This window comes from Scyliorhinus torazame, chromosome 5 (assembly GCF_047496885.1).
Source record: "Scyliorhinus torazame isolate Kashiwa2021f chromosome 5, sScyTor2.1, whole genome shotgun sequence".
NCBI classification, from domain to species: domain Eukaryota; kingdom Metazoa; phylum Chordata; class Chondrichthyes; order Carcharhiniformes; family Scyliorhinidae; genus Scyliorhinus; species Scyliorhinus torazame.
The window spans coordinates 9,544,780-9,567,727 of NC_092711.1; the positions used below are offsets into that span (position 1 = coordinate 9,544,780).

A 22,948-nucleotide genomic window follows, 5' to 3' on the forward strand; every position below is an offset into this window, starting at 1 on the left:
GTGACCCAAGTCACACACTGACTCTGAACATCCTCACAACAGCTTGGGGACAGACTTTTCTAAAGCATTTTTCATAACCTTTGGGTATCACAAACTGCTTCACAGGCAATGGAGCCCTTTTGAAATCTAGTCAGTGGTAATTTAGGAAAGGACCAGCGAATTTCAGAGACACACAGAAACAGGATGAGATGGTGCTGTACATGTTTCACAGCTGACACTGAGACACACACGAGATGTACAATAACAATTATTATTCTGAAGCATGTGATTAAATCACCCTTAAACTAAATTCCAGTGTTTCAGAGTAAAGCTTCATCTACACTGTCCATCAAACACTCACAACCCAAATACTGTCTGGGCTTAAATACAGAGTCAAAATCCCTCTGTCCTGTCCAAAGAATTTTTCATTGCAGACAGTTATTTTTATTTTTTGGAAAAGCAGAACTCAAATTGAACAGAATCCCAGGGTGGACTCTTATTTATTTCAGCCCTTCACATTTAAACATGAAGTTTAAGCTCCTATTACAGGTGTCTGCTTGTCTCTGTTTGTATATTCTCTGTTACTGGTGTTTTGTCACTTGTCTGAAGTATTTGAATAATAGGCATTGGTTAATCAATTCTTTCTCTCAGCACATGGAAGTTGTGAATCTGCAAGGCTGTCAGTCTGATCTAGATAACAAAAAGCTACATCCTTTGATCAATCCATTCCCCAACCCTAAATAGATCTCACACATTTCCATAATGCAGGTATATCTCCATCAAAACTTCTAATCAGTTCCCAATACTCTTGTTAACACTTGCCTGTATAAACTAAATTCCACTGACAGATTCCGAAAGCTGCACAGAAAAATGACTGGGTATTTTAAACTTTGAAACAAAACTGTTTGAACTTGTGTACAGAAATGTTGTCCTGTGGGCTGACAGTTTCTCAGTAAGTCTGGAACATTGAGGTACGCCTCGCACTGCACTTGGCAACATTTGTGGCACTTCCAAAATCTACCATACATTGCTGTCTGGTATTGTGTGAATCTAGCTGTGAAATATCTGTACAGTTTAAACTTCCACTGTTTCAGTCTTCTCATCGTTTATAAAGATCACGGTTCTATCCTTTTTAAGTCTAAAGGACATCATCGAAACATTTCCCAACACTGAAACACGTCCACCAGTTCAGTCTACCGCCAAAACGATAATATCTCCCTGCAATTTGATGTTTCCAGATATGTTGCTTACAACGCTGTCTAATGTTTGGTGTCATTGGCAAACTGGGATGTGTAGCATTCTATCAAATGGTCTTAAATGGCTAATATATATGTATGGGTGCGCGCCAATGTGTGTGTACACGCATGTGTCTATGCACGCGTGTGTGTGTGTGTGTGTGTATGTATCTGTTGCCGTGTATGTATCAGTCAGTGTGTGCACGCACATGTGTGTGTGTGTATCTGTGAACTTGTGTGTGTATACGCATTTAAGTCTCAAAGGAAAATATGAGCATGTGTAGGCGATTTGGCCCATCGAGTCTGCTCCACCATTCAAACAGATCCTGGCACGCACAGACACACGCACACTCACACACACATTCCTATTGTATTATACACAGTCGATTTGTGTCTGGAACATGCTCAATCATTGAGCTTCCACAACCCTCTGGATCAGAGAATTCCAAGATTCTGCACCCTCTCAATGAAGAAATTCCTCCTCATCTCAGTCTGCAATGGTCTACCCCTGATTCTGAGCATTCATGTCAAGAGGGCGAGAATACAAGACCAGGGATGTACTTCTGAGGCTGTACAAGGCTCTGGTCAGACCCCATTTGGAGTATTGTGAGCAGTTTTGGGCCCAGTATCTAAGGAAGGATGTGCTGCCTTGGAAAGGGTCCAGTGGAGATTCACAAGAATGTTCCCTGGAATGAAGAACTTGTCGTATGAGGAATGGTTGAGGACACTGGGTCTGTACTCGTTGGAGTTTAGAAGGATGAGGGGGGGGGGTCTTATTGAAACTTGCAGGATACTGCGAGGCCTGGATAGAGTGGAGGTGGAGAGGATGTTTCCACTTGTAGGAAAAACGAGAAGCAGAGGACACCATCTCAGACTAAAGGGACGATCCTTTAAAACAGAGATGAGGAGGAATTTCTTCAGCCAGAGGGCGGTGAATATGTGGAGCTCTTTGCCGCAGAAGGCTGTGGAGGCCAAATCACTGAGTATCTCTAAGATAGAGATAGATCGGTTCTTGATCAATAAGGGGATCAGGGGTTATGGAGAGAAGGCAGGAGAATGGGAATTAGAAAAATATCAGCCATGATTGAATGGCGGAGCAGACTCGATGGGCCGAGTGGCCTAATTCTGCTTCAATGTCTTATGGTCTTATGGTTTGAGACTGTGCCCCCTCCCCCTGGGTCTAATCTCACCAGTCAGAGAGAACATCTGACCTACATCTATCTTGTGATGCCCCGTATGTATTGTGTATGTTTCAAGATCACCTCTCATTTTTCGGGAACACAGGTACATTTTTCTCAATCTCTCCTCATCAGACAACTTCACCATCCCAGGGATTCGTCTGGTGAATCTCCATTACACTCCTTCTACAGCAAGTATATCCTTCCTTAGATATGGAGAACAAAACTCCACACAATGGTCCAGGTGTGTTGTGACCAAGGCTCTGTACAATTGCAGCAAGTCATCTTAACCCCAATACTAATAACCCCGAGCGATGAAAGTTAACGTACCATTGGCCTTCCTGATTGCTTAATGTACCCGCAATCTAGCGTTTAGTGACCCATGAATAAGGAGTTAGATACAGAGTAAAGCTCCCTCTACACTGTCCCCATCAAACACTCCCAGGACAGGTACAGCACGGGGTTAGATACAGAGTAAAGCTCCCTCTACACTGTCCCCATGAAACACTCCCAGGACAGATACAGCACTGGGTTAGATACAGAGTAAAGCCCCCTCTGCACTGTCCGCATCAAACACTCCCAGGACAGGTACAGCCCGGGGTTAGATACAGAGTAAAGCTCCCTCTACACTGTCCCCATCAAACACTCCCAGGACAGGTACAGCACGGGGTTAGATACAGAGTAAAGCTCCCTCTACACTGTCCCCATGAAACACTCCCAGGACAGATACAGCACTGGGTTAGATACAGAGTAAAGCCCCCTCTGCACTGTCCCCATCAAACACTCCCAGGACAGGTACAGCACAGGGTGAGATAGAGAAAAGCTCTGGGGCAGCATGGTAGCATTGTGGATCGCACAATTGCTTCACAGCTCCAGGGTCCGAGGTTCGATTCCGTCTTGGGCCACTGTCTGTGCGGAGTCTGCACATCCTCCCCGTGTGTGCGTGGGTTTCCTCCGGGTGCTCCGGTTTCCTCCCACAGTCCAAAGATGTGGAAGTTAGGTGGATTGGCCAAGCTAAATTGCCCTTAGTGTCCAAATTGTCCAGATGTAGCTCCCTCTACATCTGTCCTCACCAAATACTCCCAGGAGAGGCACATAGGAACAGGAATGGGCCATTCAGCTGATCGAGCCTGCCTTAGCGACTAGACCACCTGAATCAATAACCTATTTTAATAATCCGATACAAAGCCCTGGATGAATTTATTTCCCAGCAGCATCCCAGTAGCTGTAAATCCTGCTCTACACTGTCAGAAATATTACTGCATTTGAGAATGTCATTGTGAATATTACCTTGTAATATATAACCGTTCTCATCCATATCTCTATTGAGAACACATTAGCTCCTTTCCCAGTGATCACTGCAGTTGACCCCGTCACTGTTTATACTGTAAGCTCTTGTCCCAGTTAATACTACATTACACCATACTGCTGTGGACACTACAATTAACCCTTTTGGAGTGCTGACTACCACGTACCCAGGGTAAGAGCCTGTGGGACTACCATGTATAATAATCTTTATTGTCACAAGTAGGCTTACATTAACACTGCAATGAAGTTACTGTGAAAAGCCCCTAGTCGCCACATTACGGCGCCTGTTCGGGTACACAGAGGGAGCATTCAGAATGTCCAAATGACCTAACAGCACGTCTTTCAGACTTGTGGGAGGAAACCGGAGCTCCCGGAGGAAAACCACGCAGACACACAGAGAACGTGCCGCGAAACGAACCCGGGACCCTGGAGCTGTAAAGCCACAGTGCTACCCACTGTGCTACCGTGCCGTGTAAAAAGTCACACACACAAACACCCACCCCAACCCAGACACACAAACACGTGTACAGACAAACAGTAATGCTCCCTCAACACTGTCCCCATCAAACATTCCCAGGACAGGCACAGCACGGGTTAGATACAGAGTAAAGCTCCCTCTGCATTATCCCCATGAAACACTCCCAGGGCACGTACAGCATGGGGTCAGATAAAGAGTAATGCTCCCTATACACAGTCACCATCAAACACTTCCAGGTCAGGTACAGCACGGGGTTAGAATCAGAGTAAAGCTCCCTATACACAGTCACCATCAAACACTCCCAGGACAGGTACAGCATGGGGTTAGATACAAAGTAAAGCTCCCTCTACACCGTCCCCATCGGACACTCCCAGGACAGGTACAACACGGGGTTAGATACAGAGTAAAGCTCCCTCTGCACTGTCCCCATTAAACACACCAGGACAGGTACAGCATGAGGTTACATAAAGAGTAAAGCTCCCTCTGCACTGTCCCCATCAAACACTCACAGGAACAGGCACAGCACGAGGTTAGGTACAGAGTGAAGCTCCCTCTACACTGTCCCCATCAAACACTCCTAGGACAGGTACAGCACGGGGTTAGATAAAGAGTAAAGCTCCCTCTACACTGTCCCCATCAAACACTCCCAGGACAGGTACAGCACGGGGTTAGTTACAGAGTAAAGCTCCCTCTACACTGTCCCCATCAAACACTCCCAAGACAGGTACAGCACGGGGTTAGGTACAGAGTAAAGCTCCCTCCACACTGTCCCCATCAAACACTCCCAGGACAGGTACAGCACGGGGTTAGTTACAGAGTAAAGCTCCCTCTACACTGTCCCCATCAAACACTCCCAGGACAGGTACAGCACGGGGTTAGATACAGAGTAAAGCTCACTCAACACTGTCCCCATGAAACACTCCCAGGACAGGTACAGCACGGGGTTAGATACAGAGTAAAGCTCCCTCAACACTGTCCCCATCAAACACACCCAGGACAGGTACAGCACGGGGTTAGATACAGAGTAAAGCTCCCTCAACACTGTCCCCATCAAACACTCCCAGGACAGGTACAGCACGGGGTTAGATACAGAGTAAAGCTCCCTCTACACTGTCCCCATCAAACACTCCCAGGACAGGTACAGCACGGGGTTAGATACAGAGTAAAGCTCCCTCAACACTGTCCCCATCAAACACACCCAGGACAGGTACAGCACGGGGTTAGATACAGAGTAAAGCTCCCTCAACACCGTCCCCATCGGACACTCCCAGGACAGGTACAACACGGGGTTAGATACAGAGTAAAGCTCCCTCTGCACTGTCCCCATTAAACACACCAGGACAGGTACAGCATGAGGTTACATAAAGAGTAAAGCTCCCTCTGCACTGTCCCCATCAAACACTCACAGGAACAGGCACAGCACGAGGTTAGGTACAGAGTGAAGCTCCCTCTACACTGTCCCCATCAAACACTCCTAGGACAGGTACAGCACGGGGTTAGATAAAGAGTAAAGCTCCCTCTACACTGTCCCCATCAAACACTCCCAGGACAGGTACAGCACGGGGTTAGTTACAGAGTAAAGCTCCCTCTACACTGTCCCCATCAAACACTCCCAAGACAGGTACAGCACGGGGTTAGGTACAGAGTAAAGCTCCCTCCACACTGTCCCCATCAAACACTCCCAGGACAGGTACAGCACGGGGTTAGTTACAGAGTAAAGCTCCCTCTACACTGTCCCCATCAAACACTCCCAGGACAGGTACAGCACGGGGTTAGATACAGAGTAAAGCTCACTCAACACTGTCCCCATGAAACACTCCCAGGACAGGTACAGCACGGGGTTAGATACAGAGTAAAGCTCCCTCAACACTGTCCCCATCAAACACACCCAGGACAGGTACAGCACGGGGTTAGATACAGAGTAAAGCTCCCTCAACACTGTCCCCATCAAACACTCCCAGGACAGGTACAGCACGGGGTTAGATACAGAGTAAAGCTCCCTCTACACTGTCCCCATCAAACACTCCCAGGACAGGTACAGCACGGGGTTAGATACAGAGTAAAGCTCCCTCAACACTGTCCCCATCAAACACACCCAGGACAGGTACAGCACGGGGTTAGATACAGAGTAAAGCTCCCTCAACACTGTCCCCATCAAACACTCCCAGGACAGGTACAGTACGGGATTAGATACAGAGTAAAGCTCCCTCTACACTGTCCCCACCAAACACTCCCAGGACAGGTACAGCATGTTAGATACAAAGCAAAGCTCCCTCTACACCGTCCCCATCGGACACTCCCAGGACAGGTACAACACGGGGTTAGATACAGAGTAAAGCTCCCTCTGCACTGTCCCCATTAAACACACCAGGACAGGTACAGCATGAGGCTACATAAAGAGTAAAGCTCCCTCTGCACTGTCCCCATCAAACACTCACAGGGACAGGCACAGCACAAGGTTAGGTACAGAGTAAAGCACCCTCTACACTGTCCCCATCAAACAATCCCAGGACAGGTACAGCACGGGGTTAGATATAGAATAAAGCTCCCACCACATTGTCCCGATCAAACAGTCCCAGGTCAGGTACAACATAGGGTCAGATAAAGTGTAAAGCTCCCTCTGCACTGTCCCCATCAAACACTCCTAGGATGGGTACAGCACGGGGTGATACAGAGTCAAGCTCCTTCTACACTGTCCACATCACAAACTCCCAGGAGAGGTACAGCACAGGGTTAGATAAAGAGTAAAGCTCCCTCTGGACTGTCCCCATCAAACACTCCTAGGATGGGTATAGCACGGGGTGATACAGATTAAAGCTCCCTCTGGACTGTCCCCATCAAACACTCCCAAGACAGGTAAAGCACAGGGTGAGATACAGAGTAAAGCTCCCTCTACACTGTCCACATCAAAAACTCCCAGGACAGGTACAGCACGGGGTTAGAGACAGAGTAAATCTCCCTCTACACCTGTCCCCATCAAATACTCCCAGGACAGGTACAGCACGGGGTTAGATGCACAGTAAAGATCCCTCTACATCTGTCCCCATCAAATACTCCCAGGAGAGGTACATAGGAACAGGAATGGGCCATTCAGCTGATCGAGCCTGCCTTCGCGACTAGACCACCTGAACAATAACCAATTTTAATAATCCGATACAAAGCCCTGGATGAATTTATTTCCTAGCAGCATCAGTCGCTGTAAATCCTGCTCTACACTGTGTCAGAAATATTACTGCATTTGAGAATGTCATTGTTAATATTACCTTGTAATATATAACCGTTCTCATCCATATCTCTATTGAGGACACATTAGCTCCTTTCCCAGTGATCACTGCAGTTGACCCCGTCACTGTTTATACTGTAAGCTCTTGTCCCAGTTAATACTACATTACACCATACTGCTGTGGACACTACAATTAACCCTTTTGGAGTGCTGACTACCATGTACCCAGGGTAAGAGCCTGTGGGACTACCATGTATAATAATCTTTATTGTCACAAGTAGGCTTACATTAACACTGCAATGAAGTTACTGTGAAAAGCCCCTAGTCGCCACATTCCGGCGCCCTTTCGGGTACACAGAGGGAGAATTCATAATGTCCAAATTACCTAAAAGCACGTCTTTCAGACTTGTGGGAGGAAACCGGAGCTCCCGGAGGAAACCCACGCAGACACAGAGAGAACGTGCTGGGAATCGAACCCGGGACCCTGGAGCTGTAAAGCCACAGTGCTACCCACTGTGCTACCGTGCCGCGTAATGAGTCACACACACAACCTCCCACCCCACCCCAGACACACAAACACGTGTACTGACAAACACAAACTCACACACAGACACAAACTCAGACAGGCTGGGTCAATACATCTTTCAAAAAGAGCGAGATCCATTCTCCACCTTTAACTTGGAGAGGTGTATCTGGCCTGTGTGTGACCCAAGTCACACACTGACTCTGAACATCCTCACAACAGCTTGGGGACAGACTTTTCTAAAGCACTTTTCATAACCTTTGGGTATCACAAACTGCTTCACAGGCAATGGAGCCCATTTAAAATCTAGTCAGTGGTAATTTAGGAAAGGACCAGCGAATTTCAGAGACACACACAGAAACAGGATGAGATTGTGCTGTACATGTTTCGCAGCTGACACTGAGACACACACGAGATGTACAATATCAATTATTATTCTGAAGCATGTGATTAAATCACCCTCAAACTAAATTCCAGTGTTTCAGAGTAAAGCTTTATCTGCACTGTCCATCAAACACTCACAACCCAAATACTGTCTGGCTTAAATAGAGTCAAAATCCCTCTGTTCTGTCCAAAGAATTTTTCATTGCAGATAGTTATTTTAATTTTATGGAAAAGCAGAACTCAAATTGCACCGAATCCCAGGGTGGACTCTTGTTTATTTCAGCCCTTCACATTTAAACATGAAGTTTAAGCTCCGATTACAGGTGTCTGCTTGTCTCTGTTTGTATATTCTCTGTTATTGTTGTTTTGTCATTTGTCTGAAGTATTTGAATAATAGGCCTTGGTTAATCAATCCTTTCTCTCAGCACATGGAAGTTGTGAATCTTCAAGGCTGTCAGTCTGATCTAGATAACAAAAAGCTACATCCTTTGATCAATCCATTCCCCAACCCTAAATAGATCTCACATATTTCCATAATGCAGGAATATCTCCATCCAAACTTCCAATCAGTTCCCAATACTCTTGTTAACACTTGCCTGTATAACCTAAATTCCACTGACAGATTCCGAAAGCTGCACAGAAAAATGACTGGTTATTTTAAACTTTGAAACAAAACTATTTGAACTTGTGCTTCAATCCTATTATACAGAAATGTTGTCCGGTGGGCTGACAGTTTCTCAGTAAGACTGAAACATTGAGGTACGCCTCGCACTGCACTTGGCAACATTTGTGGCACTTCCAAAATCTACCATACATTGCTGTCTGTATTGTGTGAATCTAGCTGTGAAATATCTGTACAGTTTAAACTTCCACCGTTTCTGTCTTCTCATCGTTTATAAAGATCACGGTTCTATCCTTTTTAATTCTAAAGCACATCATCAAAACATTTCCCAACACTGAAACACGTCCACCAGTTCAGTGTACCGCCAAAACGATAATATCTCCCTGCAATTTGATGTTTCCAGCTATGTTGCTTACAACGCTGTCTAATGTTTGGTGTCATTGGCAAACTGGGATGTGGAGCATTCTATCAAATGGTCTTAAATGGCTAATATATATGTATGGGTGTGCGCCAATGTGTGTGTACACGCATGTGTCTATGCACGCATGTGTGTGTGTGTGTGTGTGTGTGTGTATGTATCTGTTGCCGTGTATGTACCAGTCAGTGTGTGCACGCACGTGTGTGTGTGTGTGTATCTGTGAACTTGTGTGTGTATACGCATTTAAGTCTCAAAGGAAAATATGAGCATGTGTAGGCGATTTGGCCCATCGAGTCTGCTCCACCATTCAAACAGATCCTGGCACGCACAGACGCACGCACACTCACACACACATTCCTATTGTATTATACACAGTCGATTTGTGTCTGGAACATGCTCAATGATTGAGCTTCCACAACCCTCTGGATCAGAGAATTCCAAGATTCTCCATCCTCTCAATGAAGAAATTCCTCCTCATCTCAGTCTGCAATGGTCTACCCCTGATTCTGAGCATTCATGTCAAGAGGGCGAGAATACAAGACCAGGGATGTACTTCTGAGGCTGTATAAGGCTCAGACCCCATTTGGAGTATTGTGAGCAGTTTTGGGCCCAGTATCTAAGGAAGGATGTGCTGCCTTGGAAAGGGTCCAGTGGAGGTTCACAAGAATGATCCCTGGAATGAAGAACTTGTCGTATGAGGAATGGTTGAGGACACTGGGTCTGTACTGAGTTCAGAAGGATGAGGGGGGATCTTATTGAAATTTACAGGATACGGCGAGACCTGGATAGAGTGGACGTGGAGAGGATGTTTCCACTTGTAGGAACAATTAGAAGCAGAGGACACCATCTCAGACTAAAGGGACGATCCTTTAAAACAGAGATGAGGAGGAATTTCTTCAGCCAGAGGGCGGTGAATCAGTGGAGCTCTTTGCCGCAGAAGGCTGTGGAGGTCAAATCACTGAGTATCTCTAAGACAGAGATAGATCGGTTCTTGATCAATAAGGGGATCAGGGGTTATGGGGAGAAGGCAGGAGAATGGGAATGAAAAAATATCAGTCATGATTGAATGGCGGAGCAGACTCGATGGGCCGAGTGGCCTAATTCTGCTTCAGTGTCTTATGGTCTTATGGTTTGAGACTGTGCCCCCTCCCCCTGGGTCTAATCTCACCAGTCAGAGAGAACATCTGACCGACATCTATCTTGTGATGCCCCGTATGAACTGTGTATGTTTCAAGATCACCTCTCATTTTCCGGCACTCTCGGGAACACAGGTACATTTTCCTCAGTCTCTCCTCATCAGACAACTTCAGCATCCCAGGGATTCGTCTGGTGAATCTCCGTTACACTCCTTCTACAGCAAGTATATCCTTCGTTAGATATGGAGAAAAAAACTCCACACAATGGTCCAGGTGTGTTGTGACCAAGGCTCTGTACAATTGCAGCAAGTCTTCTTAACCCCAATACTAACAACCCCGAGCGATGAAAGTTAACGTACCATTGGCCTTCCTGATTGCTTAATGTACCCGCACGCTAGCGTTTAGTGACCCATGAATAAGGAGTTAGATACAGAGTAAAGCTCCCACTACACTGTCCCCATCAAACACTCCCAGGACAGGTACAGCACGGGGTTAGATACAGAGTAAAGCTCCCTCTACACTGACCCCATCAAACAATCCCAGGACAGGTACAGCACGGGGTTAGATACAGAGTAAAGCTCCCTCTACAATATCCCCATCAAACCCTCCCAGGACAGGTACAGCACGGGGTTAGATACAGAGTCAAGCTCCCTCTACACTGTCCCCATCAAACACTCCCAGGACAGGTACAGCACGGGGTTAGATACAGAGTAAAGCTCCCTCTACAATGTCCCCATCAAACCCTCCCAGGACAGGTACAGCACGGGGTTAGATACAGAGTCAAGCTCCCTCTACACTGACCCATCAAACACTCCCAGGACAGGTACAGCACGGGGTTAGATACAGAGTAAAGCTCCCTCTACAATGTCCCCATCAAACCCTCCCAGGACAGGTACAGCACGGGGTTAGATACAGAGTCAAGCTCCCTCTACACTGTCCCCATCAAACACTCCCAGGACAGGTACAGCACGGGGTTAGATACAGAGTAAAGCTCCCTCTACAATGTCCCCATCAAACCCTCCCAGGACAGGTACAGCACCGGGTTAGATACAGAGTCAAGCTCCCTCTACACTGACCCATCAAACACTCCCAGGACAGATACAGCACGGGGTTAGATACAGAGTAAAGCCCCCTCTACACTGTCCCCATCAAACACTCCCAGGACAGGTACAACACGGGGTTAGATACAGAGTCAAGCTCCCTCTACACTGTCCCCATCAAACACTGCCAGAACAGGTACAGCACGTGGTTAGATACAGAGTAATGCTCCCTCTACACTGTCACCATCAAACACGCCCAAGACAGGTACAGCACGGGATTAGATACAGAGTAAAGCACCATCTACACTGTCCCCACAAAACACTCCCAGGACAGGTACAGCACGGGGTTAGAATCAGAGTAAAGCTCCCGCTACACTGTCCCCATCAAACACTCCCAGGACAGGTACAGCATGGCGTTAGATACAGAGTAAAGCTCCATCTACACTGTCCCCATCAAACACTCCCAGGACAGATACAGCACAGGGTTAGATGCAGAGTAAAGCTCCCACTACACTGTCCCCATCAAACACTCCCAGGACAGGTACAGCACGGGGTTAGATACAGAGTAAAGCTCCCTCTACACTTTCCCCATCAAACACTCCCAGGACAGGTACAGCACAGGGTTAGATACAGAGTAAAGCTCCTTCTACACTGTCCCCATCAAACACACCCAGGACAGGTACAGCACAGGTTTAGATACAGAGTAAAGCTCCCTCTACAGTGTCCCCATCAAACCCTCCCAGGACAGGTACAGCACGGGGTTAGATACAGAGTAAAGCTCCCTCTACACTGTCCCCATCAAACACTCCCAGGACAGGTACAGCACGGGGTTAGATACAGAGTAAAACTCCCTCTACACTGTCCCCATCAAACACTACCAGGTCAGGTTCAGCATGGGGTTACAAACGGAATAAATGTTCCTCTCCAATTACCACAACAGAAACTGCCAGGATATTTACAGCAAGTAGAGGGAATGAGGCAATGTTTCCAAAGGAAGGGTTTTATTTTGAAAAAAGATAGCAAATTATCAACATAACAGAATTGACCCCAAATGATGATTACTCCAATATCCAAATCACAAACGATGCAGAATTCATTCCCATCCCACTTTTCTGGATAATCGTAAATAGATAAACAGAGAAATAATTGGCAATAACAGACCACAAGGAATAGGAGCAGGACTGGGCCATTCAACCCTTCGAGCTCGCTCCACCAGTCAATATGATCATGGAGATTCTTCCATTTCAACACCGTGTTCCTGCCCTATCCCCGTGCCTCTTGCTGATCCATCAATCTCAGTCTAACACCGGCTCAATGACAGAGACTCCACACCCCTCTGGGATAGAGAATTCCCAGGATTCACCACCATCTGAGTCACAAAATTCCTCCTCATCTCAGTCCGTTGGTTAATACACAGAATAAATGGTATCTGGGAATGAATTACAGACTGCAATCTAATGGAGGGCTTCGTGATAGATTATATACAGAATAACAGACACCCAGGAGTGAGTTACAGACTGGAATCGAATCGAGGGGTTCAGGGTGGTTTATATATAGAATAACAGATACCCAGGAGTGAGTTACAGACTGGAATCTAATCGAGGGGTTCAGGATAGTTTATATATAGAATAACAGATACCCGGGAGTGAGTTACAGACTGGAATCTAATCAAGGGGTTCAGGATGGTTTATATATAGAATAACAGATACCCGGGAGTGAGTTACAGACTGGAATCTAATCAAGGGGTTCAGGATAGTTTAGAAATAGAATAACAGATACCCGGGAGTGAGTTACAGACTGGAATCTATTTATACAGAAATGTGTCCTGTGCTATCCGTCCCTACAGCACGGGGTTAGATACAGAGTAAAGCTCCCTCTCCACTGTCCCCATCAAACACTCCCAGAACAGGTACAACACGGGGTTAGATACAGAGTAAGGTTTCCTCTACACTGTCTCCATGATCACTCCCAAGACATGGCAGAGGCAGTACAACGTGGAAATCACCATCCGTGTGTAGTCTGAACAGCGCTGTTGGAATGTGATACAGAGAATCATAGAATATACATTGCAGGAGTAGGCCATTTGGCCCATCGAGTCTGCACTGGCCCTCGGAGAGAGCACCCTACCCAAGCCCACGCCTCCACCAAATCCAAATAACCCCAGTAACACCACCTAACCTTTGGGCCACTCAGGGGCAATTTTGCACGGCCAACATCTCCTCTCATCCTTCCCGGCTCTAGTGAATACCGGCACAATCACAGAATCCCTACAATGCAGAAGGAGGCCATTCTGCCCATCGAATCTACACCAACCCTCTGACACAGCACTCTATGTAAGCTCAGTCACCCGCCCTATCCCAACAACTTCTTAACCTAATCTAAACAATCTTTCTTGGACACTAAGGGGTAATTTAGCAGGACCATTCCACCTAGCCTGCCCATCTTTGGACTGTGGAAGGAAACCGGAGCACCTGGAGGAAACCCACGCACACACGGGGAGAAACTGCCAACTCCACAGAATCAGTCACACAAGGCCGGAATTTAACCCGGGTCACTGGCACTGTGAGGCAGCAGTGCTAACCACTGTGCCACAGTCAAACCAATCTCTCCTTGAAGGACAGCCCGGTAACCTCCCTATCAGCCGAATGACCCTCCGCTGCACTCCCTCTCTGGCAACTATATCCTTTCTTAGTTAGGGAGACCGAAACTGTACGCAATACTCCTGGTGTGGTCACACCAAGGCCTTGTGTAACTGCAGAAAGACATCTCCACTTCTGAACTCAAATCCCTCTTTCAATGAAGGCCAACATATCATTGGCCTTCTTAACTGCTTGCTGCACCCCCCTCTCCACTTTCAGTGACTGGTGTACAAGGACAGCCAGCTCCCTTTCTACATCCACATTCACCAACAAATCATTGTTTAAATCAGACACTTTCCATCAGGATTTTGTTATACCAACGTGTACAAATGTCAGAAATGACTGTGCTGTGCTCACCTAAAATGGCCACCATTAAGTAACTTAAAATGGCTGACTGCTGATCGTGGATTTTCTGTTGACAATATTCCCACACAGACAGAGAGAGAAGCAGAAACAGACAGATGGAGAAACTAATAGATGACATTTATTTGAGATTTTGAAACCCTGTCAAACACTACCAGCAAAGGTACATCATGGGGTTAGATACAGATTCCTCTACACTGTCCCTGGCAAACACTCCCAGGACAGGGAGATCACAAGGTTAGATACAGAGTAAAGCTCCCTCTATATTGTCCCCAATCAAACAATCCCAGGACAGGTACAGTACGGGGTTAGATATAGAGAAAAGCTCCCACTGCACTGTCCCCATCAAACACTCCCAGGACAGGTACAGCACGGGGTTAGATACAGAGTAAAGCTCCCTCTACACTGTCCCCATCAAACATTAGACACACAGATTGCGAGGGACACACAGATTGCGAGGGACGCAAAAGGAAAATTGAAATCGCTTTTTGTCACAAGTAGGCTTCAAATGAAGTTACTGTGAAAAGCCCCTAGTCGCCACATTACTGCGCCTGTTCGCTGAGGCTGCTACGGGACACAGAGAGCGCGAGGGACACAGAGAGCGCGAGGGACACAGAGAGCGCGAGGGACACAGAGAGCGCGAGGGACACAGAGAGCGCGAGGGACACAGAGAGCGCGAGGGACACAGAGAGCGCGAGGGACACAGAGAGCGCGAGGGACACAGAGAGCGTGAGGGACACAGAGAGCGCGAGGGACACAGAGAGAGCGAGGGACACAGAGAGAGCGAGGGACACAGAGAGCGCGAGGGACACAGAGAGAGCGAGGGACACAGAGAGCGCGAGGGACACAGAGAGCGCGAGGGACACAGAGAGCGCGAGGGACACAGAGAGCGCGAGGGACACAGAGAGCGCGAGGGACACAGAGAGCGCGAGGGACACAGAGAGCGCGAGGGACACAGAGAGCGCGAGGGACACAGAGAGCGCGAGGGACACAGAGAGCGCGAGGGACACAGAGAGCGCGAGGGACACAGAGAGCGCGAGGGACACAGAGAGCGCGAGGGACACAGAGAGCGCGAGGGACACAGAGAGCGCGAGGGACACAGAGAGCGCGAGGGACACAGAGAGCGCGAGGGACACAGAGAGCGCGAGGGACACAGAGAGCGCGAGGGACACAGAGAGCGCGAGGGACACAGAGAGCGCGAGGGTTACAGAGAGCGCGAGGGACACAGAGAGCGCGAGGGACACAGAGAGCGCGAGGGACACAGAGAGCGCGAGGGACACAGAGAGCGCGAGGGACACAGAGAGCGCGAGGGACACAGAGAGCGCGAGGGACACAGAGAGAGCGAGGGACACAGAGAGAGCGAGGGACACAGAGAGAGCGAGGGACACAGAGAGAGCGAGGGACACAGAGAGAGCGAGGGACACAGAGAGAGCGAGGGACACAGAGAGAGCGTGGGACACAGAGAGAGCGAGGGACACAGAGAGAGCGAGGGACACAGAGAGAGCGAGGGACACAGAGAGAGCGAGGGACACAGAGAGAGCGAGGGACACAGAGAGAGCGAGGGACACAGAGAGAGCGAGGGACACAGAGAGAGCGAGGGACACAGAGAGAGCGAGGGACAGAGAGAGAGTTTGAGGGACAGAGAGAGAGTTTGAGGGACACAGCGAGAGAGAGAGAGGGGGACACAGCGAGAGAGAGAGAGGGGGACACAGTGAGAGAGAAGGGGACACAGCGAGAGAGAGAGGGACATAGCGAGAGAGAGTGGGACACAGCGAGAGAGAGTGGGACACAGCGAGAGAGAGTGGGACACAGCGAGAGAGAGTGGGACACAGCGAGAGAGAGTGGGACACAGCGAGAGAGAGTGGGACACAGCGAGAGAGAGTGGGACACAGCGAGAGAGATGGACACAGCGAGAGAGATGGACACAGCGAGAGAGATGGACACAGCGAGAGAGATGGACACAGCGAGAGAGATGGACACAGCGAGAGAGATGGACACAGCGAGAGAGATGGACACAGCGAGAGAGATGGACACAGCGAGAGAGATGGACACAGCGAGAGAGATGGACACAGCGAGAGAGATGGACACAGCGAGAGTGTGAGGCACACACCGAGAGTGATGGGACAGAGAGAGCGAGGGGGACAGAGAGGGACACAGCGAGAGAGAGGGGGACACAGCGAGAGAGAGGGGGACACAGCGAGAGAGAGGGGGACACAGCGAGAGAGAGGGGGACACAGCGAGAGAGACAGAGAGAGGGGGACACATAGAATGAGCGGGACACAGAGAGAGTGACACAGATAGAAAGAGGTACGCAGTGAAAGTGAGGGATAGAGTGAGATAGAAGGACACAGACAGCGAGAGAGAGGGACACAGAGAGAGAGAGGGATACAGAGAGGGACAGAGAGAGGTGGGCACACAGACAGAGTGAGGGACACACACAGAAAGAGGGACACAGCGGGTCACTATCTGAGGTTTTGGGGACGTGAGTGGGTCAGGATGTGGGGGTTAGGAGACATGAGGGTGTGAGGGTGCCAGGACGTGAGGCAGTCAGGACATTGGGGTTATCAAACTGACCATTTTCATTGAATCAAAATTGTTTCATTATAAATTCTAATCTCAGAAATTGACATCAGAGGATTTCAGTGAAAAATCCCATTGAACCCCCTTGTCTAATAAAATGATGTTGTTGCCGATGACCCTGTATTGATTCAGGAATAAACTTTACATCTCACAGTGAGAAAAAATCAAATTGAATCCATATTTATAGAGCAGCTCATTGGAGAAATCTGTCTGTGAACAACATGTAAAATATCAAGTGAAACTTTGCAATGAGCTTTGTTTTTGTGGCCAGGAATCTTCTCTCAAAATGGAGGCAGAAATGAAGTTGTGTTTAACTCACATTCTGTGATTTCTTGCTGGTTTTTACTCATTCTATGGAAAGCCTTCCTCGGGTGACAGACGAATAGTCATTCCAAACATGCCAGAAATTCAGAGGGAAACAAATGTCAAACAAAGACAGAAATAACGACAGGACAGAATCTGTTGTTGACTGCTGAATTAACATAACCATAGACAGGACAAGTGTCTTCCTTAGCAGACACAGGAAACACACCGAGGGGGACATTCCTCACAGTAAGTCGGGGGTGGGGTCTGCACACAGGTCACTGAGGAGATCTCAGTCCAAACTGTTTCCAATCATTTCCCAAATGTTTGACAATATTTGTGGCTCTTCCAAAATTCAAGATACTTTGTTGTCTGTATTCTGTGAATCCAGCTGTAAAATATCTTTACTTCAATGTCTTTTCCCCAACACTATCCCCACATCCCTTTATGTCAATGGGATTTAGAAATCAGTCAATTTCTGCTTTAAACTTAGTCAATATCTTTCCATCTTTGAGAGGGGAGAAATCACCAGGAATGTGGGATTTGATCTCCAGGGTTAGGTTGGAGAAACAGGGCTCGTTCAGGCCCTATTGAAGCAATCTCTCCTCCTAGGACAGTCCGGCAACCTCCCTATCAGCCAACTGACCCTCCGCTGCACTCCCTCTCTGGCAACTATATCCTTCCATGGTAGGGTGACCAAAAACTGTACACAGTACTCCAGGTGTGGTCTCACCAAGGCCAAGTATAACTGCAGAAAGACTTGTCCACTTCTGAACTCAAATCCCTCTTGCAATGAAGGCCAACATATCATTGGCCTTCTTAACTGCTTGCTGCACCCCCCTCTCCACTTTCAGCGACTGGTGTACAAGCTCCATTTGTACATCCACATTGCCCAACATATCACTGTTTAAATACGACTCTTTCCTTCAGTTATTGTTTGACACTAACTTGGACAACTGTCCGAATTGTCTCAGTGTTGTGCCCATATAAAATGGCCACCGTTAAGTAACTTAAAATGGCTGACTGCTGATCGTGGATTTGTTTAGACAGATTCCCAGAGAGAGAGATAGAGAGTTGCAGAGACAGAGAAGATGGGGAGACTAACAGAATACATTAATTCAAGATTCAGAATCTCCATCAAACACTGTTAGCCAAAGTACATCATGGGGTTAGATACAGATTACACATCCCTCTAAACTGTCCCCAACAAACCCTCCCAGGGCAGCTACAGTACCATGGTATATACAGAGTAAAGCTCCCTCTACACTGATCCATCAAACACTCCCCAGGACAGGTACAGCACGGTGTTAGATACAGAGTAACGCTCCCTCTACACTGTCCCCATCAAACACTCCCAGGACAGGTACAGCACCGGGTTAGATACAGAGTAAAGCTCCCTCTACACTGTCCCCATCAAACACTCCCAGGACAGGTACAGCACGGGGTCAGATATCGAGCAGGGCTCTCTCTACACTATAATGTTTCCATTTTCTCACATCAGGGGCGGGGGCTCGGAGAATCGCCGGGGGCTGGCGTGAATCCCGCCCCTGCTGGTTGCCGAAGTCTCCGGCACCGGAGATTCGGCAGGGCGGGAATCGCGCCGCGCCGGTTGGCGGGCCTGCTCGATTCTCCAGCCCGGATGGGCCGAAGTCCCGCCGCTAAAATGCCTGTCCCCCCGGCGTAAATTGAACCACCTACCTTACCGGCGGGACAAGGCGGCGCGGGCGGGCTCCGGGGTCCTGGGGGGGGCGCGGGGCGATCTGGCACCGGGGGGTGCCCCCACAGTGGCCTGGCCCGCGATCGGGGCCCACCGATCCGCGGGCGGGCCTGTGCCGTGGGGGCACTCTTTCCCTTCCGCCTCCGCCAAGGTCTCCACCATGGCGGAGGCGGAAGAGACTCCCTCCACTGCACAAGCGTGGGAAACTGTCAGCGGCCACTGACGCTCCCGCGCATGCGCCGCCCGGAGATGTCATTTCCGCGCCAGCTGGCGGGGCACCAAAGGCATTTTCTGCCAGCTGGCGGGGCGGTAATTCCTCCGGCGCCGACCTAGCCCCTCAATGTTGGGGCTCGGCCCCCAAAGATGCGGAGCATTCCGCACCTTTGGGGCGGCGCGATGCCCGTCTGATTTGCGCCGTTTTGGGCGCCAGTCGGCAGACATCGCGCCGTTTCCGGAGAATTTCGCCCCACATTTGCTTCTTTTCCAATTCCCTTTAATTCTGTGCCATCTCGTTCTTGAGCTTCTTAATAGTGGGATCCGTTTCTCCCTGTCTACTCTGTCCGGCACCCCCAAGAATTTGAACACCTCTATCAAATCTCCTATTGGCCATTTCTCTGCGTGGAGAACAGACCCAACCTCTCCAATCTAACCTCATCACTGAAGTTTCTCATTCCTGAACCATTCTTGTGAACCTCCTCTGCACTCGCTCCAGTGTGTTCACACCCTTCCTATCATGTGGCACCCAGAACTGTCCACAATATTCCAGCTGAGGTCTAACTAGTGTCTTGTATAACTTCAGCCTTACCTCCTCGCTCTTGTACCAATGCGGAAAATACTGAGCAGGTCAGGCAGCATCTGTGGAGAGAGAAATAGAATCTTGGACCAGGGCGACCGGCAGATAGACAGATAGAGAAAAGTCCACACACACAGTAACACACTTACCCTCACACAGACACCCTGCTCTAAACAGATAGAAAATGCGGCAGATCACTTCTCCATCAGTAAATGGAAGGAGATTAATTGGATTGCTCTTCAAAAATACCAGCTCACATTTAAAAAGAATGGGTGGGTGGGAGGGTTGGTGCTTCCCAATCTTTTGTATTGTTATTGGGCGGTGAATTTGGAGAAGATTGGGCAATGGTGGGGAGAGGAAGAAGCGGAATGGGTACAGGTGGTGGAAGCATCGTGTAAAGGGGCTAGTTTGCAGACTTCCGCTGCGGCTCCACTCCCATTTCCCCCGGGTAGGTTTACACAAAGCCCGGTGCTGGCATCTTCCTTCAACATCTGGAGCAAGCGGAGACGCCATTTTGGTTTGGTAAACTTGACGGTGCGAGCCCCTGTTTATGGAAACCCCCGATTCACCCCGGCGGCAAGACTGGATACAATATTTAAACAGTGGCATAAAGCTGGGCTGAGACAGGTTACAGACTTGTTGTTGGAAAGTAGATTTGAAGAATTGAGGGAGAAACATAAAATGCAGAGGGAGGTGAAGTTTAATTATCTTCAATGATGAAACTTGGTGAAAAAGGAGTTGTCCTCATTCGTTTGCCTACCAGAGAACAAGGTGCTGGATTAATTGCTCCTCCCAGCTAAGTTGGTGATGGGAGAATTACTAACATTTACAGGTGGCTGATGGACAGAAAGAAAGCAGCGATTGAAGAGAAGAAACAAAAGTGGAAGGAAGAGTTGGATGTGGCGTTGGAATGGGGACGATGGAGTGAGATTATACCAGGGTCAATGCGACATCTTCATGTGCTCGGATGGGCTTGATACAATTCAAGGATGTACACAGGGGCCATATGACACAGGAACGAATGCGCAGATTCTTCACAGAGGAAGAAGATAAATGTGAGAGTGTAAAGGAGGACCAGTTAACCATGTCCACATCTTCTGGTCACGTCCACAATTCGTGGGGTTCTGGCTCTCGCTATTTAAAACACAAACAAAAGTTGTGGAGGTGGAAATATTACTGGGACCACATGAGGCAATTTCTGGGGTGTCGGAAGTACCGGGACTAATAGATGGGGACGGGGCCGATGTGGTGGCCTTTGCCACATTGATCGCCCGGAGGCTAATTTTATTGGAAGGGAAGTCAGAAGATCCGCCAAAAATATCAACATGGTTGAGGGATATTGCGGAATTCCTTAAACTTGAGAAACTAAAGTCAGCCCTTTGTGGCTCAGATGTGGGTTTCTGGACGTGATGGAAGCTGTTCTTGTCTCTACTTACAGATCTGTTTGTTGCCAGTGGGTAAGGGGAGGGAACAGGGGGAAAGGTTTAATGGAAATCAAGGAATAAATGTCAAATGAGGAGAATAGTATTTTGTTTGTGTTGTGACTGACTGATTGTTTGTATGTTGTTATGTCCGTCCTCATGGGAATGAAAATATTTTCAAAAAACACAGCAACAGTGACCACACTTATTAAAAAGTAGCTCGCGGACTGCAAAATGTTTGAAGGTCATGAGTTAAAAGTCTTAAACTTAAACGTGGGAATGAGGGAGTTAAAAACATAGAAAATACAGCACAGAACAGGCCCTTCGGCCCACGATGTTGTGCCAAACCTTTGTCCTAGATTAATTCATCCTTTCCACAGGGGACGTGGGGGAATTTTCCACCATGATCATCACATTTCAGATTGTGGAATCTTACTGTGCAATCAATATGCCTGATGTCAATTTGTACATGTTCAAGTAGAAAGAGAGAAAGCAATCCATCTTCAGAGACACTGAACTTAATTTTGAAAGTGCCACCGTTTTTGGGCTCTTCCTGTGCACAAGCTGCCTGCAGAATTCCCCAAATTAAAAACAAGGTGAGAGTGGAGAGTGAGGGGCGAGTGAACAGAAAGCAGTTGGTGTTATCAAACTGACTGTTTTCATTGAATCCAAATTGTTTCATTATAAATTCTAACCTCAGGAATTGACATCAGTGGATTTCAGTGAAAAATCCCATTGAACCTCCTTGTCTGATAAAATGATGTTGTTGCCGATGACCCTGTATTGATTGAGGAATAAGCTTTACATCTCACAGTGAGAAAAAATCAAATTGAATCCATATTTATAGAGCAGCTCATTGGAGAAATCTGTCTGTGAACAACATGTAAAATATCAAGTGAAACTTTGCAATGAGCTTTGTTTTTGTGGCCAGCAATCTTCTCTCAAAATGGAGGCAGAAATGAAGTTGTGTTTAACTCACATTCTGTGATTTCTTGCTGGTTTTTACTCATTCTATGGAAAGCCTTCCTCGGGTGACAGACGAATAGTCATTCCAAACATGCCAGAAATTCAGAGGGAAACAAATGTCAAACAAAGACAGAAATAACGACAGGACAGAATCTGTTGTTGACTGCTGAATTAACATAACCATAGACAGGACAAGTGTCTTCCTTAGCAGACACAGGAAACACACCGAGGGGGACATTCCTCACAGTAAGTCGGGGGTGGGGTCTGCACACAGGTCACTGAGGAGATCTCAGTCCAAACTGTTTCCAATCATTTCCCAAATGTTTGACAATATTTGTGGCTCTTCCAAAATTCAAGATACTTTGTTGTCTGTATTCTGTGAATCCAGCTGTAAAATATCTTTACTTCAATGTCTTTTCCCCAACACTATCCCCATATCCCTTTATGCCAATGGGATTTAGAAATCAGTCAATTTCTGCTTTAAACTTAGTCAATATCTTTCCATCTTTGAGAGGGGAGAAATCACCAGGAATGTGGGATTTGATCTCCAGGGTTAGGTTGGAGAAACAGGGCTCGTTCAGGCCCTATTGAAGCAATCTCTCCTCCTAGGACAGTCCGGCAACCTCCCTATCAGCCAACTGA

At 47.9% G+C, this 22,948-nt stretch overlaps 1 gene segment (V, D, J or C); it reads right to left on the bottom strand.

Annotated features, from left to right (window-relative positions):
• Nucleotides 1-22,120, bottom strand: part of LOC140418167 (T cell receptor alpha variable 38-2/delta variable 8-like) — a 78,883-nt gene extending 56,763 nt beyond the window's left edge. The window contains 2 exon segments of the V gene segment in view: nucleotides 19,932-19,981; nucleotides 22,036-22,120. Of these exon segments, the coding sequence occupies nucleotides 19,932-19,981; nucleotides 22,036-22,050 (65 nt within the window).
• Nucleotides 22,121-22,948: the final 828 nt, after the last annotated feature.